Source organism: Meleagris gallopavo, chromosome 11 (genome assembly GCF_000146605.3).
Source record: "Meleagris gallopavo isolate NT-WF06-2002-E0010 breed Aviagen turkey brand Nicholas breeding stock chromosome 11, Turkey_5.1, whole genome shotgun sequence".
Lineage (NCBI taxonomy): Eukaryota > Metazoa > Chordata > Aves > Galliformes > Phasianidae > Meleagris > Meleagris gallopavo.
In genome coordinates, this window is record NC_015021.2 from 11,448,172 (window position 1) to 11,466,271 (window position 18,100).

At 43.2% G+C, this 18,100-nt stretch overlaps 1 protein-coding gene and 1 long non-coding RNA gene across 2 annotated transcripts in view; one reads left to right on the plus strand and one right to left on the minus strand.

Moving 5' to 3' along the window:
* MYO7B (myosin VIIB) overlaps positions 1-18,100 on the minus strand; it is a 49,438-nt gene that overhangs the window by 16,154 nt on the left and 15,184 nt on the right. Inside the window, exons 15-34 of the mRNA XM_010716615.3 lie at positions 17,724-17,884; positions 15,340-15,477; positions 14,297-14,449; positions 13,678-13,776; positions 13,038-13,132; positions 11,685-11,769; positions 10,250-10,378; positions 9,467-9,574; positions 9,068-9,247; positions 7,557-7,766; positions 6,577-6,741; positions 6,234-6,314; positions 5,673-5,800; positions 4,892-5,018; positions 3,755-3,874; positions 2,759-2,932; positions 1,590-1,817; positions 1,014-1,181; positions 334-451; positions 112-238 (exon numbers count right to left, since the gene is read on the minus strand). Coding sequence (XP_010714917.1) covers positions 112-238; positions 334-451; positions 1,014-1,181; positions 1,590-1,817; positions 2,759-2,932; positions 3,755-3,874; positions 4,892-5,018; positions 5,673-5,800; positions 6,234-6,314; positions 6,577-6,741; positions 7,557-7,766; positions 9,068-9,247; positions 9,467-9,574; positions 10,250-10,378; positions 11,685-11,769; positions 13,038-13,132; positions 13,678-13,776; positions 14,297-14,449; positions 15,340-15,477; positions 17,724-17,884 — 2,794 coding nt within the window. The remainder of the gene's footprint in view (positions 1-111; positions 239-333; positions 452-1,013; positions 1,182-1,589; positions 1,818-2,758; positions 2,933-3,754; positions 3,875-4,891; positions 5,019-5,672; positions 5,801-6,233; positions 6,315-6,576; positions 6,742-7,556; positions 7,767-9,067; positions 9,248-9,466; positions 9,575-10,249; positions 10,379-11,684; positions 11,770-13,037; positions 13,133-13,677; positions 13,777-14,296; positions 14,450-15,339; positions 15,478-17,723; positions 17,885-18,100) is intronic.
* On the plus strand, positions 11,435-18,073 carry LOC109369476. Its single transcript, XR_002118573.1, has 3 exons — positions 11,435-11,549; positions 17,049-17,164; positions 17,881-18,073. It is a non-coding gene; the product is annotated as an uncharacterized LOC109369476 (long non-coding RNA).

Genomic DNA, 18,100 nt, shown 5'->3' on the forward strand with positions numbered 1-18,100 from the left:
TCAGATGAAATCACGTAGGGGGATGGCAGAGAAAATATACCACCCTCTTACATGGAACCCCATTCTGAATATGAGCAGGGCCTTCAGATCTTGCCTTTCTGGGGCACTCACCTGTTTGTATGGATGCCTGTTATCTCTGGGAAGGTCAACTCAAGGAGCCGCTTTTCTGACTCATCCAAGAAGCAGATACCCTTCCAATTTACAGCAAGTATAAAGTGGTTCTTGGGCAAGCTGGGACCTGAAAATGCAGAAAAATAACACCTCTTTATCAATGCTGACATCTTCCTGTATTGAACTTACATCTGTCCATGTCTCTTAGGCTCGGGGTATTACCTGAAAACTTAGTGACTTCAAAGAATCTGGAAAAAAGCAAAGGCCACTGAAAGCGAGCGAAATCTACAAGTTGTTCCTTCACAGCCTGACGGGAGAGCCGATCCTGTGTGTATGGGGCCTGCGGTAGAAAAAGATAACCAGTTTTTTCTCAGTGAGTTCTGATTTGCATGATCTAGAGACAATCGAGAGCAGGTCTGCTCCAGGAGGTTCCCTGCAGCCCGCTGCTGTAAGTGATGTCAGCAGTACCTGAGGAAATTCACACTGGGAAGTCTCCAGGCACAGAGCTTCATGCAGCTAAGGCTGCCTGTAGGTATGTGGATTCCAAATTTCCCTCAAATCTCCATTGACTGATCAGAGTCTAGCACATTTAGGGTGCCAAAGCAATTATTCAGGTACTATTTCCAGACTAAAATGGTACTTCATCCCATGCCCATCTTGACTCCATTAAAAGAGACTCTATTCAGAGATTTAAATATACTTCATTCATTCCAGCTCATTGTTGAGCCCTGTATGGAAGAGTGAGTGGAAAGGTTCTCCTCTCTCCCACTCCTATCTGGAATACGCAATCTGAGATGTTTTTCTTTCTTCCCTCAATGGACAACTCATAGATGGAAATGGCAAAGGAAGCAGAAGCTGGTGACTGAGTGTGGTTACCCAGCAGTGCCAGACAAATCTCTTACCTTGGCATGTGCGTAGGTGATAAGGCTCACCCACTTTTCCAGGGGCTTGGACTTCAGCTGTTTCACTGGGATGCAGTCATGGAGCACTTTCTGCACAAGTTCATTGTGGATAGTATCTCCAAACTGGATGTAACAATACTTGGCACCTATCTCCACCAAATCCTCCTCCTGAAACAATTATGCCATTAAAAGAGGGCCAGAAAGACGTCACAAAGCCCTTGTTCAACCTTTTTCAAGCTTGAAGGCAGTTTTCTCCATTTTTTTTTTTGATAACTCTTGACAACCACCCAGCATAAGGGATCAAAGCATCAAAAAGATCATTAACAAAGATATCTTAAAAGGACCCAAACTGCTTCTGTGAGACATGCCTCCAGCTGTCATGTGAACTGAATGTTGCAAGCAAAGAATTATTACAGCTGGCTGTGTGACAGCTGGCACAATCACTTGGACTGGAATTGTCCATAGAAAGGAAGAGTTGTGCACAGCTGCTAGAAACTTTGTTCATCCTCTTGCTTTTAAATGCAGAGGAAATGTTCATTTAGTTTGCTCTCTCTAGAGGAGGATAAGGAGACACACCTTCTCACAACGGTATTCTCCAAACCGGATCCCACGAATGACCTGGTGGTAAATGAGATCAGTGCTGATGGGATCCTCCTGGGAGTTGTGCCATGGGGTGAAAATTTCCTTCCGAAAGTAAAGTCTCCAGGGTGCATGGCGTTCATGTGTGCCCCGCTCCTTCACCAGCTGCTCACATTGAGAGATGGCATCTAAGACGTGATCCCGTCCTCCACCCAGTGACCACACCTAGAACAAAGGGACACTGCATTTACTGCCATGCCTTCATTGCATCTGAGTGAAGGACAGCAAAGCTAGTGCTCCCAACACAAAAATATAAGTATCTGAAAAGCTGAGTAGATGGATGTGGAAGTTACGCTTTGGTAATTATGTGTATTCTTATGTCTAGGGGTGCTACTGGGGAAAATTAGTTGGAAGATAAAAAGGCATTGCTGCAACATTTGCAGTCTGCTGTTTGACTCCTTGTACTTTTGCTCATCCCTTGTATATCCCCTTAAATGTGCATGCAAGTCTTGCTGTAATTTAAACTAAGATGATCATAGAATCATAGAATCCTGAAAATTAGAAGGGACCTCTGAAGACCACGTAGTCCAACTCCACTGCAATGAACAAGGACACCACAGCTGGATCAGGTTGCCTAGAGCCATGATGTCTGAATTATTATTATTTTCTTAGTAATTGGAGCCTCAGTGAGCATCAAGATGTCATCCTGTTGTGTACATCTGTTCTCCAGAATTACTGTTTTTAAAAAAAAGGCTAAAATGCCACACATGAGCTCATAGTAGCAGCACTGGCAAAAACCAGGGTTTCAATGTATGTGCCATGTGGCAGGGACTGCATCAGCAGTACTGTGTCACAGGACAAGAAAATTGTGTTCAGCAGTGCAGGTGGGAAATCCATCTTTGAGCAGGCACTCTATCGTGTGAGACCTACTAGTTTCACTCTACTGCAGCAGCTCTGAGTGCTGCATGCAAGGTCAGCGGGGGTGGGATCCCAGAACAGGGCAGGAACAGTACAGCTCTGCCCTGGGATTCAGCTGGTGTTCAGAACTGATTTGATTCAAACTCTGGGACCAGAACAGGTGTATGTCCAGGAATCAGAGGCAGTCCTCACAGCAGTAACTCTACAGAAAGAGAAGACAGCTTCAGTTCTACTTTTCTACACCTTACCTTATCAAACACAGCAATGTAGAGTGAAAAACCAAAGATATCCTTCAGTTTGGTTTTATCTGCTATGAACTGACAGATCTCTTTGGCAATGGAGGCAGAGTCTGCAGGGACAGTGATGCTCTGGCCGTTCATCAGGGTGACATTAAACATAATGGGTTTCTTCTGCTTTGTTGCCTGCAAGCCAGAGGTAAATGAGAGAAACAATTGTGGGCAAACCTTATTTTCTTAAAAACTGAAGAAGGCATTTACATTTAGGAGTATAGGAACGTACCCTGTACGTTCACCCTAGTCAACACAGTGAACCTCCAAAGCTCACAGTTTCTTCAATGTATAGCAAGTCTTAAGTATAAATGATGTCCCTGGAGCAGCACTGGAATCCAGTTTCCAACTCCCCAGAGCTCAGGGGAGCTGATCAATTCATGACAGTGTGAACTGACAGATTTTTCCTGAAGCCTTTTTAGCATGTTGACTTTTGGGTGTAGCCTCTTGTGCATCAGCTGAGAGATGGACTGCAGGAAGTATTTTGCCCAGGAGGATGCATGGTAAGCAATGGGGTCACTCAGATTTAGGGAGGAATAGAACTGTGATCTTCATTTACAGTATATGTGAGTTCCAATTACGAGTACTAAGGCTGACATATAAAGGAAGGGGCAGGGCAACATAACCCTAGCTATCATTCACACATCCTCTCTCCATTTCAAAAGCATAAGCCCTGCTCAGTTCCTTCCAAAGTTTCCCATAGTAAATTGTTATGGTCTGGAGCTCCTGAGTGTGTGCAAATCACATGCTGCAGCTCTTACTTATGTCTTCCATGGGGTTTAGGTTAATGGAACAGCCAGAAGAGCCATTTCTAAGAAGCTGCGCAGACTTACAAAGCTGTCTTCAAACCCCGTGTGTCCATGATTGGACTTAGGAAAATCTGTTAGCATAGGTCAATAAATGCAGTCTAGCATAAAATGACACAGATCAATATAAGTAAGCAAAAAGAAAAGTTACCTGAAGTTCCAGCCAGCTTGGAGGTTCAGTCCTTGCTCCATTGACATAAGTACGTCTTAGACGTTCAGCACAATATGGTGCATAGCCTGAGGGTCCGTTGTGGATGAAATTCAGTAGGTACTGTATGCACAGAGTGTAGGATGAATTAGGAAACATAAATGACCATAAAACACTAGTAACCTTTGTTAGCTAATAGAGTGGCTTAGAATGATCTTTGGAAAAGAAAGACTGGAGAAACTGAGCTTTTAGAGTTTGTATGGGTTCGATATCTTGGATGATGTGGTGTAAGCATGGACTTATATTTACATATTTGATCTGCATTTAGTGCAATCATTGGTTATTTTTATGATTAAGAGTATTCCTGAAGGTGTTGATTCAGAAAAAGGGAACTGGAGGATGTCAAGTCTTCCATGAATTCTGCACAGCTCACACTTTGGTTAAAGACTGGTGTTGAAATATGTCTTTGATTTGTGTCTGGTTTGTTGCAAGCTGTGTCCACCTGGCAGCATTTATGGTTTGAGCATTTATCATTTGAGCAAGGGTATTGAATAAATAAAGAGTCAGGAATATCTATGGACTCTATGCTTCTGAGGCTGATGTCAATTTGGATCCACTCTTTGTTTTTCTGTGGTGAGGCGGATTTATCCATCTAAATTTAGACATTAAGGTATTAAAAATATATATTAAGGAGCTCAAATCCAAATCTATTTAGTTTTATGGGGCTTGGAGATACAGGGTAAGAACTGATAAAATATGTGGGGTTACTTTACACTGGACTTCTGACTATACTTAATTACTAGTAATTTTGTAACTAAAGGTGGGTTTAAAATGATGGAAAAACAGAAGTGGAGAGGATAACATTTGCTAGATTCTTAAAGATCTCAAATAAGAGCTGCATCAACTACAGTATCTCACTTGTATGGCAAATCATGAAAAATAATTTAATGTGAGTACACTGATCATTTCTTTAAATTACAAGATAAGCATTTGAGATGAGACCCTTCCTGCTGATTCACAGCACCAGCTGCTATGGCAGCCAGATGTTTTACGTGGCTATTTGTGTCAAAACATTGCAAAACAAAAGAAACCAGGTCAGCTGAGGCATTTGAGCTGCTATAGGAAAGGTGAACAATGTACCTTCACAAATGTGTCTGAAGGGGGAAAACAACCAAGGCAAAGTGACAGAAGTATCCAGCCTCGAGCATAGCTGCTCCTGCTGCTGTTTTCAGTGAGCTGTTTGCAAATCTGGCAATAAATCTCATCTCTGTAATAAAACACGTGGAAGCAAAAGATAATGATGACAGAAATAGACATTTCCATTGTAAGCTTGATAGAAAGAAGTAGATCTGAGCTAGATTTAGCCACATTAACTAGGATACCACCTGTAGTGTACAGCTGGAAATAACTGGCGTTGGTAGGAAAAGGCTCAATGTAAGCCTAGTGTCCTCTGCCACCCCTTGTTACTCAACCAGTTAAGTTCAGTTCCTGTGCTGGAATTCCTGCTGTGACAAGCCAGGGAGCTGGGTGGGGACAACAGTTCCTGCTTCATCCAGATGCCAGATAGCACTGCTATCTCCCTTGTGTGAAGCTGTCTCTAAGCTCTCCACAGTATGTGGCTTGTGTCTCATGGCTCCTGTCTGTCAGTGCATATGTGGGTTTGGGACAAGGAGGAGGGGGAGCATCCTGCTTCATTTCATACTTTTAGGAAACTGAGGAAACAATGGAGAGAGGTCTCAGATGTAAGTGGTATTTGGCTTACGGTCTCAGCTATAGTGTTTGGTTTGGACTTTCAGTTGGGAATCTTCAGAGATAAAAAGGGACATTTCCAGCACTAGAAAAGTGCCCCACGGATTTAGGAAGGGGGATTTCTTTGATGTAATGAGTGCCTCATCCTAGAAAGGAAGTGCAAGTTTCTTACCTGATGGCAGGGCGCAGAATTGCATTGCCAATGATGAAGTGCACTTTTTCTAGGTTGGACATGGGTCTTTCAGAGATTGAGCTGTCCTCCTGGAAACCCTCTTCTCCACTTTTCAGCTGGTCTGTCACCTGAAAGAAACCAGTCAAAGCTCTTGAGTGCTCTAGAAACCTTCCTTCTTACCAGGCAGCTGTCCTGGAAATAAGAGACATTCCTTCTTAGTCATTCTGGCTAAAACTCTTCCTGCTGAGAGCAATGGCAGTTAGGAACAGATCTCACTCCCCACACAGCCTAACTCATAAAATACAGTGTTACTGCACTATTATTCCTGGCTAGGAATATATTTTGGTACATCCTGGACAGCCCTAAGCACAGGGTGGTTCTTAGTCTACTCAGGGCTTTGGGTAAACTGTTCTCAACAATTATCAACAATTCACTGTCATAAACTGTTCACTCTCTCCAGCAGTAAGGGTTGAAGTGAATCTGCCCGAGGATGAGTATCAGTGCACACTGGATGAAGGTCCAAGCAAAGAGACTGAAGGGCCATTTATTTCCAGTTCTTACCTTTCCTGTCAACTTGGAGGATCGTTTCAGTTTCAGGGAAGAGATGCCCTTGGAAATCTTGTTATCCTTTTTGCTTTCTCTCTACAACAAATATTGCCAATATAGGAAATTATCCACAGCAAGAATTATTCATGGAGAAAGGAAAGATAGTCAAATGGAGATGTTTTTGTTTTGCCCCTCTGGCCAGAAGGAGCTGTGTTGTCCTCCTGGGACCGACCCCGCATCCTTTTGCAATTCTGCTATTTCAAGTACAGGAGCATGCAAAGGTTCCTCAGCTTTTCTGTCTCAGTAGAACAGCACAGAAACCAGGGAAAGCATATGAAAATAAGCTTGGTCATCTCACCATATCTGGACTGTCATTCTTGAACTGGACTTGATTTTTTCTGCCAAGTGTGTCATATATCTGTGTCATCATAGAACCGCTCTTGGTGGCGTTCTTGGCAAACATTGTTGGCTCTGGTAGGTCCCCCATGAATCTCAGGATGATAACCCACACAACTAGAGAAGCCTGCAGAGAGAGGAGGCACAGTCAGACCCTGCCAAGTGCACAAAAGGCCTCACACTATTTCTTCCTTCTTTTACCCAGTTCAAGCTGTTAATCCCTGTCTCCTCCTGCCGTTCACACCTAAAGTTTACTTTCTTGTCCAACCACATGAGCAACATTCACAACACTCTCAGGAAGAGGGTGCAGCTCTAGTGGGAATATCAGATATGCTCTGTGGTTGCTCAGCTCTCAGCACTCCTCTTTACTGGCACTTCATAGGCGTGCTGTGGCTGGAGTGAAAAAGAGAAACTGTCGCTGAATAGCACTTTGCCTTTACCCACCTGGACAGAGAAGCAGTGCTGCAAGCTCTTCCAGGAGCCCTGACACTCAGAAATAGTAAGCAAAGCTTACTATTCAGCATTCTACAAGGCTGCTTAGCATCAAGAAAAACTCCCCTTCTTCACCCTTCTGTCATTCAACAGGAAAATCTGGAGGCCCAGGTTGCCTGTCCACTCCTAGCTCACAGAGCAGCAACCCACACAAGAGCAGAGAGTTAGGCAAGCTCTGATGCTTCCTCTGTCCACTTTTGCCTGAGAGGGTATCTGAAGAAGTCACAGTAAGCCTCAGAGTGCTTTCTGTCATCAGACTAAATGTGGACAAAGATCTTGTGCTAGGCAGGCATCTATGTGAAATGCCTGCTTGCAAAGCACCACAAAATGCTGATGTGAACAACTACTTTCATACAAGTGATTAGGAGTATCTGCATGGCTCTAAAGTCTCTGGCTCCTAGGACTGTCCCTGAGGTGAGGGAGCAGGTTCATCAGCAAGGAACAAGATACCAGGACGTTGTCCTTGTCATCATGGTAGAGTAATGGATGCCGCAGTGGTTTCCGGATGTGTGTATGTGTAGATGACCCCTGGAAATAAGTAGCTGCAAACTTTGGGAAGGTGTAGTCTTCCAAGCCATCTGCTTCTTCTTCTAGCTCCACGCTCATAGGAATCATGTCCAGGTCCACTTCTTCCAGCTTGCTGGGCTTTGTTTCCAAATCCTGTACAGAACATGAGGAAGAAAAGGACTTGGGGGTTCTGGTGGACAAAAAGCTGTACATGAGCCAGCAGTGTGCACCTGCAGCCTGGATGGCCAACTGTACCCTGGGCTGCACCAACAGAAGGGTGGCAGCAGTGAGGGGGAGGGGATTGTCTCCTCTGCTCTGCCCTCATGAGGCCCCATCTGGAGTATTGTGATCAGGCCCCAGTGCAGGAGGGATGCAGAGTTGTTGGAGCAGGTCCAGAGGGGGGCCACAAAGATCATCAGATGGCTGAAGGACCTCTCCTATGAAGATAGGATGAGAGACTCAGCTTGTTCAGCCTGGAGAAGGCTCTGGGGAGACCTCATTGCAGCCTTACAGTACTTAAAGGGGAACTTATAAATGGGAAGAAGATTGACTTTTTACATGGACAGAAAGTGACAGGACAAGGGGAATGATTTTAAACTTAAAGAGATTTTGATGAGAAGTTAGAGGGAAATTTTTTACTTAGAAGATAGCGAGGCCCTAGCACAGGCTACCAGAGAAACTGTGGATGTCTCATTCCCTGAGGTGCTCAAGACCAGGCTGGATGGGGCTCTGGGGAGCCAGTTTGGATGGGGCCCTCACTACCATGGCAGGGGGGTTGGAACTAGATGATCTTTAAGGTCCCTTCCAACCTAAGCCATTCTGTCATTCTATGGTAAGAAGCATCTTTTTCTCTCTTATCTGATATTTTATGTACTTTCCACTAAAGCTATTTTTCAGCCACCACCAATAGACTACTGAGACTCAGAGTTTGTTCTCCTGCCTTGGTCTTCAGCTGACCAAGAACACTGCTGGTTGCAAAACGCAGGTTCTATCTTATTGCTCATATCCTGTACTAACCCAGACCATTCTATTCTATTCTACCTACTCTCCCTGCTCCATCTGTCCAAACAGACAATAGATAATAGATAGTAGATGTCCAGCCTATTCTATAGCTGTCAGTCAAATTTTGCTTTTCAGAACATGAGATAACTTAGGTCATGAACTTCCAGCTTGTGCCAGCTGGAAAATCAGTGAGAGCACTAGCAGCAGATCATATGGCTGGTGCCAAAATGGACAGAATGGCATTATTTGGTGGGGGGTCTACTGGGATAAAGAAATGTAAAGTGCTTTTTGATGACACACAGTCCCCCAATGGCAGGTGATCAAAAACTTTTGGCAACTGACCTCTGAAAGCAGGTTCCCCAAGAGACTGTCTGTACAGTTCAGTAAATAGAATTGACAACTGATGGAATTCTAACAGATTTGTTAGATTTACATGAACATGACCACTGTACCTCAAAGCCTAGAGGAGCCTGTCCTTCTTGACCTCCAATCATAGAAGGTAAAAACCCAAAAATTTTGTCCACCATCTCCTGGTCACTGATAACATCATAATTTGTATGTCTGTCGACAAAATCATTATTCATCCTTTGTCCTTCTTCCTCCTCCTTTTCTTCCAGAGTAGCTAGGTGTTCCTTTAAACACAGAAGTTCATTAAGCATGATTGGAACATCATTCTGCTAAAAGAAATGGGTGTGAGGATAAGACACAATTACAAAGTACTTTGCTCCTACAGCTGTCTTTGTAGACTGTTGGTCTATTAATAATAATGTTCTATATTCAAGAACTGCATCACTTAGTAATTATACAGGAAAAGCATATTATGTTCAGTATTCTTTAGCTGACATACCTACCTTTTCTAACTTCATAGCTTCTTCCCTTGCTTTCACTGGACCAAGGATGCTAATGAGACGTTCCTCTTCTTCCAGGCGGATATTCCTTGCTTCCAGCTTGACCTTGTTCTGTAGGCAACCGAACCATTCTGTTACTGTTTTCAAAACTGCTGAGCAAGTTACACCATTAGCAAGCTGTCCACACCAGGGTTTTATCCCAACAGGGACTATTCCATTTAGGGAATGAGCCATGGGAGAGATCTGCTAACTGGCTTTGTCTTGTTTGTACAAGATATAATACAGAAAGAAAACCACAGCAAGAGTTCCCATGTCAATAGATAGCCAAGGTAGTAAGCACAGGACTTTATCTAGTAGTGCATACCAACATACACTACATCAGGATTCCCTCTTGAATGTATCTCTAAGTGACCTTGCTGTAGAAACTAATCTTCCTTTGCGGGAATGATGTTTATCCTTTTATCCTCCCTTCTGTCAAAAACATTTCTGCTCTATTACTGAGGTTCTGATCCATGGAAATGAACATAGAAAGAATGTGTAAACAAGATCATACCTGCTTTTGTACCTCAAAATAAAATGTTCCAAAATAAATATCCACATCTGGTGCTATGCTATGGCAACACTAACTGGTCATTATGCCTCAGAACCTCATAGAAACATCATGTTGACAAAATGTCTGGACAAATATGTACACCTCCCTCTTCATCCTTTGTGAAGTCTGGCAAGCAAACATGCCCCTTGTCTATGCCTATATGTAACAGAAACAGCTTTCATCTGTGCTGCTACCTTCTGACGTATGAGATAACCACGGCATGCAGCTTGAAACCTGATGATGTGTGCCCGGGCTGCTTCATACTGCTTAGCAAGCTGCCGGCTCCGGTAGAGGGCCTGCAGGCGCCCAAAGCCCAGCATAATCTGTAGGAGGTGGAGAAAAAAAAAGAAGTGATTATGATTCAATCAAGTGAATCTGGGGTTCAGTGGGATGAGTAGAAGACAACAAAATTCTGTAGCTGGATAAAGGCATTGGAAGAGGTTAACGGAATACTGCCATCCAAGGGAATACTTCGATTTCTGCCAGTTCAGCCTTTAAAATCATGTGAGAGTGTTCTTTTGAGAACCCATTGTAGGGATTAGCCTGAGCTGATGACAAGGGGAAAAAAAGAGCAGAAATTAAACCAAGTGAACGGGAAAAAAACAAACAAACAGGGCATAGCCTTGGGAGAAATGGAGTCAGAAATAGATGGGGCAATCTCTTATCTTCAGATAGGGACTGGATCACTGATGCAAAATAGAAAACGTTCCTGACTGAAACTGCCAATTTCTCCTCTTGCTCTTTATGAATGGGAGATTCTCATATATTAGTAATTTCTCCCACAGAAACACATAATATGTGAGCACCACCAATACGTTCCAGCTTTTTTCACCCACTAAAATGTCAATCTAGACAAGTTCAGCCATTATTAAAAGTAAAAGAAAATAAAAGAGAGAGATAGATACACTGTTATTTTCTGTTACAGACTCCCAGTTTTGCTCTAACAGTTGTGGAAAACCCTTTGATCACACTTTGTCAGTGATGCACAAATGCTAGCCTTAGAACAGAAGTGCGGCAGCACTGGGGTGCCAGGATGCTGGAGCCAGGCCTGCCAGAGGTTAGTTGGGTTACTGTTTCACCAGTAAGCAGAAACATCACAGGCTCAGCAAGCCATGAGATGCTCCAGAGTCCTCCTTAGACTCAACAAATCCCTTCCTTGTACCCTGTCATTTTGCTTCTCTCCTCTTAATTTGTGAATATGTTAATTCTCTCTACTCCCCTCAGCCTGGGGAGGCATGGTATATAAATACACACACACTGTATCGTGATTGTTGAGTCCCAGCCTGACCCACTGATTGAACACCTGGGGAAAGGACCTGGTCAGCCCTGGGAGCACAGGTGAAGGCAACTCAGCTGTGTGAATGGAAGGGGTGGAGCCTGTCTGCACCTCCCTTAGACCTCATTTAAGGGCTGACTGCCCCTGGGGAAGGATCTCTGGTTGGAGATCTTTCCCTTTCTGGAGATTTTCCTGTGAGCCTTGATCTTCAGAGATGGGTGAGCACTTTTCTTTGTTTTGCAGAACACCTTTCCATTGTACTAGTCCCTTTGTCGTTATGTCTCCTGTATCACCATTCTACTGATCTTTCTGGTTGTTATACACACACATATACCTATACACATGCTTCTTACCATCCTGAAATCCTTCCGGCAGCAGTAGCCTCGCCAAGCTGCTTGGATAGATATGGCAGACTTCCTCTGCTTCAAAAACTGCTTCCTATGCAAACAGACAAGTGAGGTGAGAAGCAATAGGTTATCTCTGCTGCTTCATATGGTAAAAATAAAGAACAAGAGTGGGTTTTTTTTTCTGTTTATGGGATTTCTACACTCTGATCTCAGCTATTGCTGCTGAATAGGAATACTGGAGTCAGGAAAACTAAAGCAACGCTAACTAGCTCCATTCTTAGTAGGCATCTTGCTAGGACAAGTCTGAAGCTCAGCAAGGGCTGTTCCCCCTGCTTCTGAGTAACACAAGAAAGGTATTACACTGCAGCACAAAGTCTGTTCAGATACTTTATACTATATGCAATGAGGCTATCCTCACTGACAGCGTTTTGTCTTCTTATGCCTTCTCTTGGCTGATGGAGATATGAGAAGAGGCTGTTTTGCTGGACCTTTATATAACACAGCCCCTGGGGAATTTCTCATGAGCTCAGCTCATTCTGGAGGTGAAGCAGCACCACGAATCAGCTGAGCTCTTAAAGTGAGAGCTTTCATATTTGTTTTGTTATCCATTTGCAAGTAGAAAGGATAAGATAGAAGTATTAGTAATCTACCTTGATACATCTGACTTTGACCTTATAGGTATGAGAATACCCACAGCAACTGCTTCTCCACTGTTAAGAACATTTTTAAACCAAACCAGCAGTTAGTCTTATATTATGGCTCTGATTGGGTGACACAAAATTAATAAATACAGATCATGACAAAAAGCATTTATTGAGGACAACTATTTTTTTGGCAGTGACTAAATGTCCCTTTTCAAGATATTTCAAGCCAAACAAGAGTTGTGCATCTTTGTCAAGGTGGAGGACTAGGTAGTTTTCTATTACTTTAGTTTTCTATCTTTACTATTTTTTTCCTATGTCTTATATTAAAGAAGTATCCTAAAAAAGAAGGTCCTTCTAGCTCTGGAAAGAACAGACTGCATGCAAGCTTCTTGTTTTCCAGATACCTGGTAAGGTATCTGTGCTGTTTGCTATCAATATTAAGTGCAAATCTTCCTTCCAACCCTTCCTCTCAGCTGCATGTGCAGCAATCCTGCATTTTAAAAAGCACAATTATAATAAACTGGGACAGAATGAATCTTTGTGCAAAACTTGCAGAGATGCACTTAATGTTAAATGATGAGCATAGAATTTAGGGCCAGTGGAAGGCAGGACTGATACACTTCATAGTCAGAAATGTTTCATTGAGGATGTTAAAGAACAATACAAATGTTAGTGCTTCAAACCTAATCAAATTCCCTTCTGTAACATCACTGACCTGTCCTTGAAACCTCTCATCACTTTCTGGATAAGAAGAACCTTATCTGTAAGTATTTTCTGTCGTTCCAACTCCAATATTGTATCATGATAATCCTGTTAAAAGAAAATATTGATATACAGCTGAACAAACATCCCCACAACTTCTGAAAACTGGACACAAGTTCTGAAAGAGGTGCAGAATCAGTGTGGCGTAGTGCAAGCTGGGATTCAAATGTGCAATGTGCAGTAGAAAGAGTGTGCACCACCCAGTCATGCTGTGTCTGGCAGTAGCAATGAACAAGCACAAAATTTGCCTAAATAAGGGATGTTTTTTTACCTTGCTTAGGGCAAGGAAGTTCCCTGTGACAGCATGCTGGTATGCAGTTATTTTTTATGCTCTGGACTTGAGCAGAGTCCAATGCATCACACTCTACTGTTTCAGCTACACCACTGAAGAATGGAAAAGACCCTTCAGACACCAAGCTTGTGTCCATCAAATTACATTGTCTTCAAGAACACAGATCCAGTCTGAGTTTCAAGAGACACCTTTGAGAGAACTCAGTCCTTTTATGTCATCACTCTTGTGCTGACAGGTCAAGCTTTATGGTGAAGTGCCCAGTTCTTCCGAGAAGAGACAATAAACTGTTCTTTCTACTTACTTTAAGGAAAATCTTTGTCTTTCCAGCCTGCCAGCTTTCATCTTTGCCCAGCACTGCTTCAGAGATTCTGATACAGCATTGTCGAGCATCATTTTTCACCTGATGTGCCAAAGCATCATTATGTTAGGGCTTGTTTGGAAACAAAGTGGCTGTACTGTGTAAGAAACCTATGGCCCTGCATTTCAAAGAGCAAAGAATGCAAACAGATGAGGTCTGACAGACCTCTGGGCCAACAGGACAATGAATGAAAGCTCAAATAGTCAAGAAAAGGAGGAACATCAGTGCTTGGTGAAGCATTCCAGAATTAAAATGACAGGAAAATTGTCAATTCTGACTATGTCAGACATGTGTGATTGCAGAAAAATGAACAACTTGAGGGCAGTAGTAATGCCACCCTGCCCGGAGTGTCTACGTGGAGCAAGTCCAGGATAGCTGGACCTAACAGCACTTTACTTTTGGCTGAGGTCCATATGAGGTTCACAGTATTTAGCTACCATTCCAGTGATGACAGCTCTCTCTGTTGTGCCAGCAGTAATCTAAGAACTTTCTCCAGTGAGAAAGACCTAACACCTCATAAGGAAGAGTTAGATTTGCTTAAAGCAAGCACATGCAAACACACCGGTTCTAGAGCAGACCGCGGCAGGAGGACTCTGTATCTCTCGAAGAACTCCTCAAAGGTGTAACGAACTGGGTAGCCAGCTTTCCTGATCCTAATGGTCTCCATCATCCCTGAGTATCGCAGCTGTTTGATACACAGCTCCCGGTCAAACAGCTGCAAAAGAGAGCAGACAAGGAGTCAGCACAGAAAGAGGCTGCACATGCAATGTTCCTCAGGACACATCTATTAACCTGAGAACTCAGCCGCAGAACAGGCTACTATGTTTTTCTTAATTGTACTCTTATTTCAGTGTTCTAGATTAATTAATTATGGGCATAAACATGCCACTTTAAAGAGTCTTCACGTATGTTTGGCAGCAGAAACAGTCTATTATGTTCTGACTGGCTTTAGCAACCATCTTCAATTCTATAAATGTAATTTCAGGTGAATGATCATATTGTTTTGCAGGTGCAAGAAACTGCAACAGAAACTTAACTCCTTTGGGCTTAGCACAACATGACTGCTGCTAGTTTCTTGTAATGTAGATTAAAAATAGGCTCACTAATTCATGTGCACAATTTTAAAAACGATTAAGTCACTCAACCAACAACAAACAACGGTTTAGTTGTTAGACCTGGGTTTTGATCCCCCAAGATCCAGCTAAACATTTTAATGACAAACTTGAGCTGCTTCTGTGGTGTCAAATCTAGCTGTATCATCCTTCTCACCCGCAGCTTTCTTCATCTCTCTCAAGCTATTTCATGGTATAGTCATTGCTGGATCTCAGTTTTTATTTGTCCCCTTGCTGGGGGCTGGAAACTCTCTAGTTCTTTGGTTACAAGAATGGCTCCCAATGCTCTTTTGGCCACCCATCACTCTAGGATGGATTTACAGATGATTTTATAAATGAATCTTGCTATATCATACCGCCCTTTTCATTGCAGTAATACCTCGTCCTCCAGTTCTTGTCTGAAGTGCAGATAGAAAATCCTACACCGCAACTGACAGCTTTTTCTCATTAAAACGTTTAAGGAAAACAAGACCTCATGTTGTTAAATCATTACCAGTGGTTTCTTGTAGTCATTGGGTTTGATGCAGCGGATGAAATATGGCTGGCACTGACCAAGAATTTTCATTAGCTTTTCCAGGGACTGCTTGAACTGTCCCCCCAGAGTAGAGAGTCGTTTGGTGGTATCCAGGCCCTGGGAAGAGTAAGCACATGCAGTCTGCTACACTGTTCATTATCAGAGGGCCAGTTAATAAAGCTTTCTATTTCTGTACTAGGTAATGGTACCATACAACTGCCAGGAAATGTTATTTATCTACAAGGGAGCTAAATCTGCCATCTGCATCTTACTCCTCGCTGATACCCAGCACTACTTGGGCATAAGTTCTAGCAGTAGGGCTGGCTGTGGTGGAAAAAATTCAACCCATAGGAGCCCACATAGGCTTGTCTCTTCTAACCAACACTGTGCCTTGTGTAAGGCTTGGGTGCCAAGCTATTATTCACAGATGCATGCCTGAAAGTTTGGCAGGAAACAGCCACTCCCAAAAATAGCCTCTCGAGCAAGCAGGCAGTTTGCTGCCAGCTCATAGCTAGCTAGCGCTGCTAAGGATTCAGAACAGCTTTCTTTAACGTTTAGGGTAGTTTCCTGCTCATTAACACTACAGTAAGTAGTGAAAGGCAAACTTTTATTGGAGGATAATGTAAAAGCTGCTTTACTTTTGCCTGCAGATGCAGTGCTTTATGTCTCAGCTTCTGAGCTGAATTTTGCCCCAGCTGCACTAGCGTAAGCCCAGAAGGATTGCACTTGGCTGCAATTATCTCCTGACTTCCCCAGCTTCCCTGAAAGCACATTTCCACCTTTGTCCTCTTCCAAACATTATCACAACAGGCCTTAACTGCTCCTTCTGTGTTTTAAGGATGTTCTTAAATTACATCGAGAGCAGAGCAGATTCCAAGTAACAAAAAGAATCCACTGGCTTTTTTCCGACAGCCTTCCTATGAGCTTGGAGTCATTACAGCACAATACAACTTTTTGTTTTGTTTTAGCTCAGGTTGTGGGTTTTTTTTTTCCCCACTTGTTTGTTTGCTTTTCCCACGCCAGATAAATTTAAATCCCAGTGGCTCTCGTTACTTTAATGATCTTTATAGTCCCTCCTTCTGCTGGCTCTCACATTTGAAGCGCCCTTTTCAACACCTGACTGCCACCTTCTGCTCTCAGCTGTGTGCCAATGCTGCCCTCCAGCGGCCACACGCTCATGCCTTGCAAAGTAGCTCCTGGGAATACTTCATAGCAGCTCTGGTGCTTTTTAGGCCTAGCAAACATCTATTTGAAGTAGATACGGTAACATCATATAGATGTTTAAACTGCATTAGTGCCAAAAGCAGTTTGCACTCCCAGACCCCAGGGGCTTTTCTGCTGTACCAGTAAATCAATGGGATGGTCTCAGAAGGCTGAAGCCAGGCCCTCCCAGGCTCACAGACTGCCTTTAGAAATGACACTGTTAGCTGGAACTTGTTGCTGGGGTGGTGGTGAGTGTTTGTGGATGGTAGTCCACATTTAGTAGCTCTTTTCTTTTCATGCTGCTCTACTTTCTAAATGTTCTCCTAAGGAAACTTCTTTCCCCCAATAACACAACCTTATTTAAAGAGAAAAACCCATCAGACCAACATAGATAGGCCTGATGTTTAATCTTAAGTTACTCATAATGCTTAATAGATGCTAAGCCATCTCTGTGTATCTGGTATTGCTTCTTTTTTCTCCCACAGGTTGTTTACCTGTCCGTAGCCAGATGTTCTGGACAGCAAAAAGCCACATTGGGCTAGAGACTGAGGAAGAGAGAACAGGATCAGAAAAAAATGCCAGGAGAATAGGGAGATAACAGGTAAGTCAACAAGTTAACTGTTCACCCTGTACTCTGAGAAGGAAGCTGAGAGATATAAACACTAAAAGCAAAAGTACCTTCACCCAATACTGATGCTGCATGGTTAAAGGCTCAGAAATAAAGATATGTGAGAACTGCAGCAAGACAGGGAGCCTGAACTCTGGCCCACAGCGTTTCCAGACCACTGCACTTCACTGGGGCTCCTGACACCGCCAGGCACTGAAGTTTCTGTGATAATTAGCCACCAGCAACTTTGTCACAAAGGCTCTGAATGTGGAAGGAGAGCTAAAACTGCAGCAATGTGCAGGTTGGTGAGACTGTCTATGGGAGATGGAGTGGCCTTCTGTGACAGCACAGCTATTTGCTCTTTGTGCTAGCCAGCCACTCTGCAAGAAGGGAAAGGCCAGGACTCTCCTAACTTTTCCTCCAGAATCCTTTGAAGAAATGAAAGGGGAAGGCATGTACAGAAACAGTACAATAGAAAGTGAAGGTCAAGAACAGGCAGAGCATTATAGTAGGAAAATTAGCTGGTTCTGCATCACAGTGTCAGTAAGCCAACCTTGTAGGACTGGTCACTTCCAAGATGCCGGATAGTCCCACGTCCCAGACTAGTTGGGGTTGTTTCCACCTGGAAAATCTCCTTCAGGAATTTATTTTTGGAGGAATGAACCACTTGCATTACGTTAGCACTCAGTGTGTCCCTGTTTTTCTCTAAGAAATCTATAGGATGGAAAAAAAAGAAAGAACAGCTTGTCATCTCTGCAGCCTGCTGGCTCTAATGCAACTCTGCCAAGCTAAAATCCACTTCATCTACAGTAACTTGATGATTTTACAGTAACTTGATGGTGTACAGTAATCCTCTTGACCTCCTGACTTCAGCAAAATAAATCTGAATGTTTTGAACTCTTATCTTGAGAAATTACAGATCAACACTAC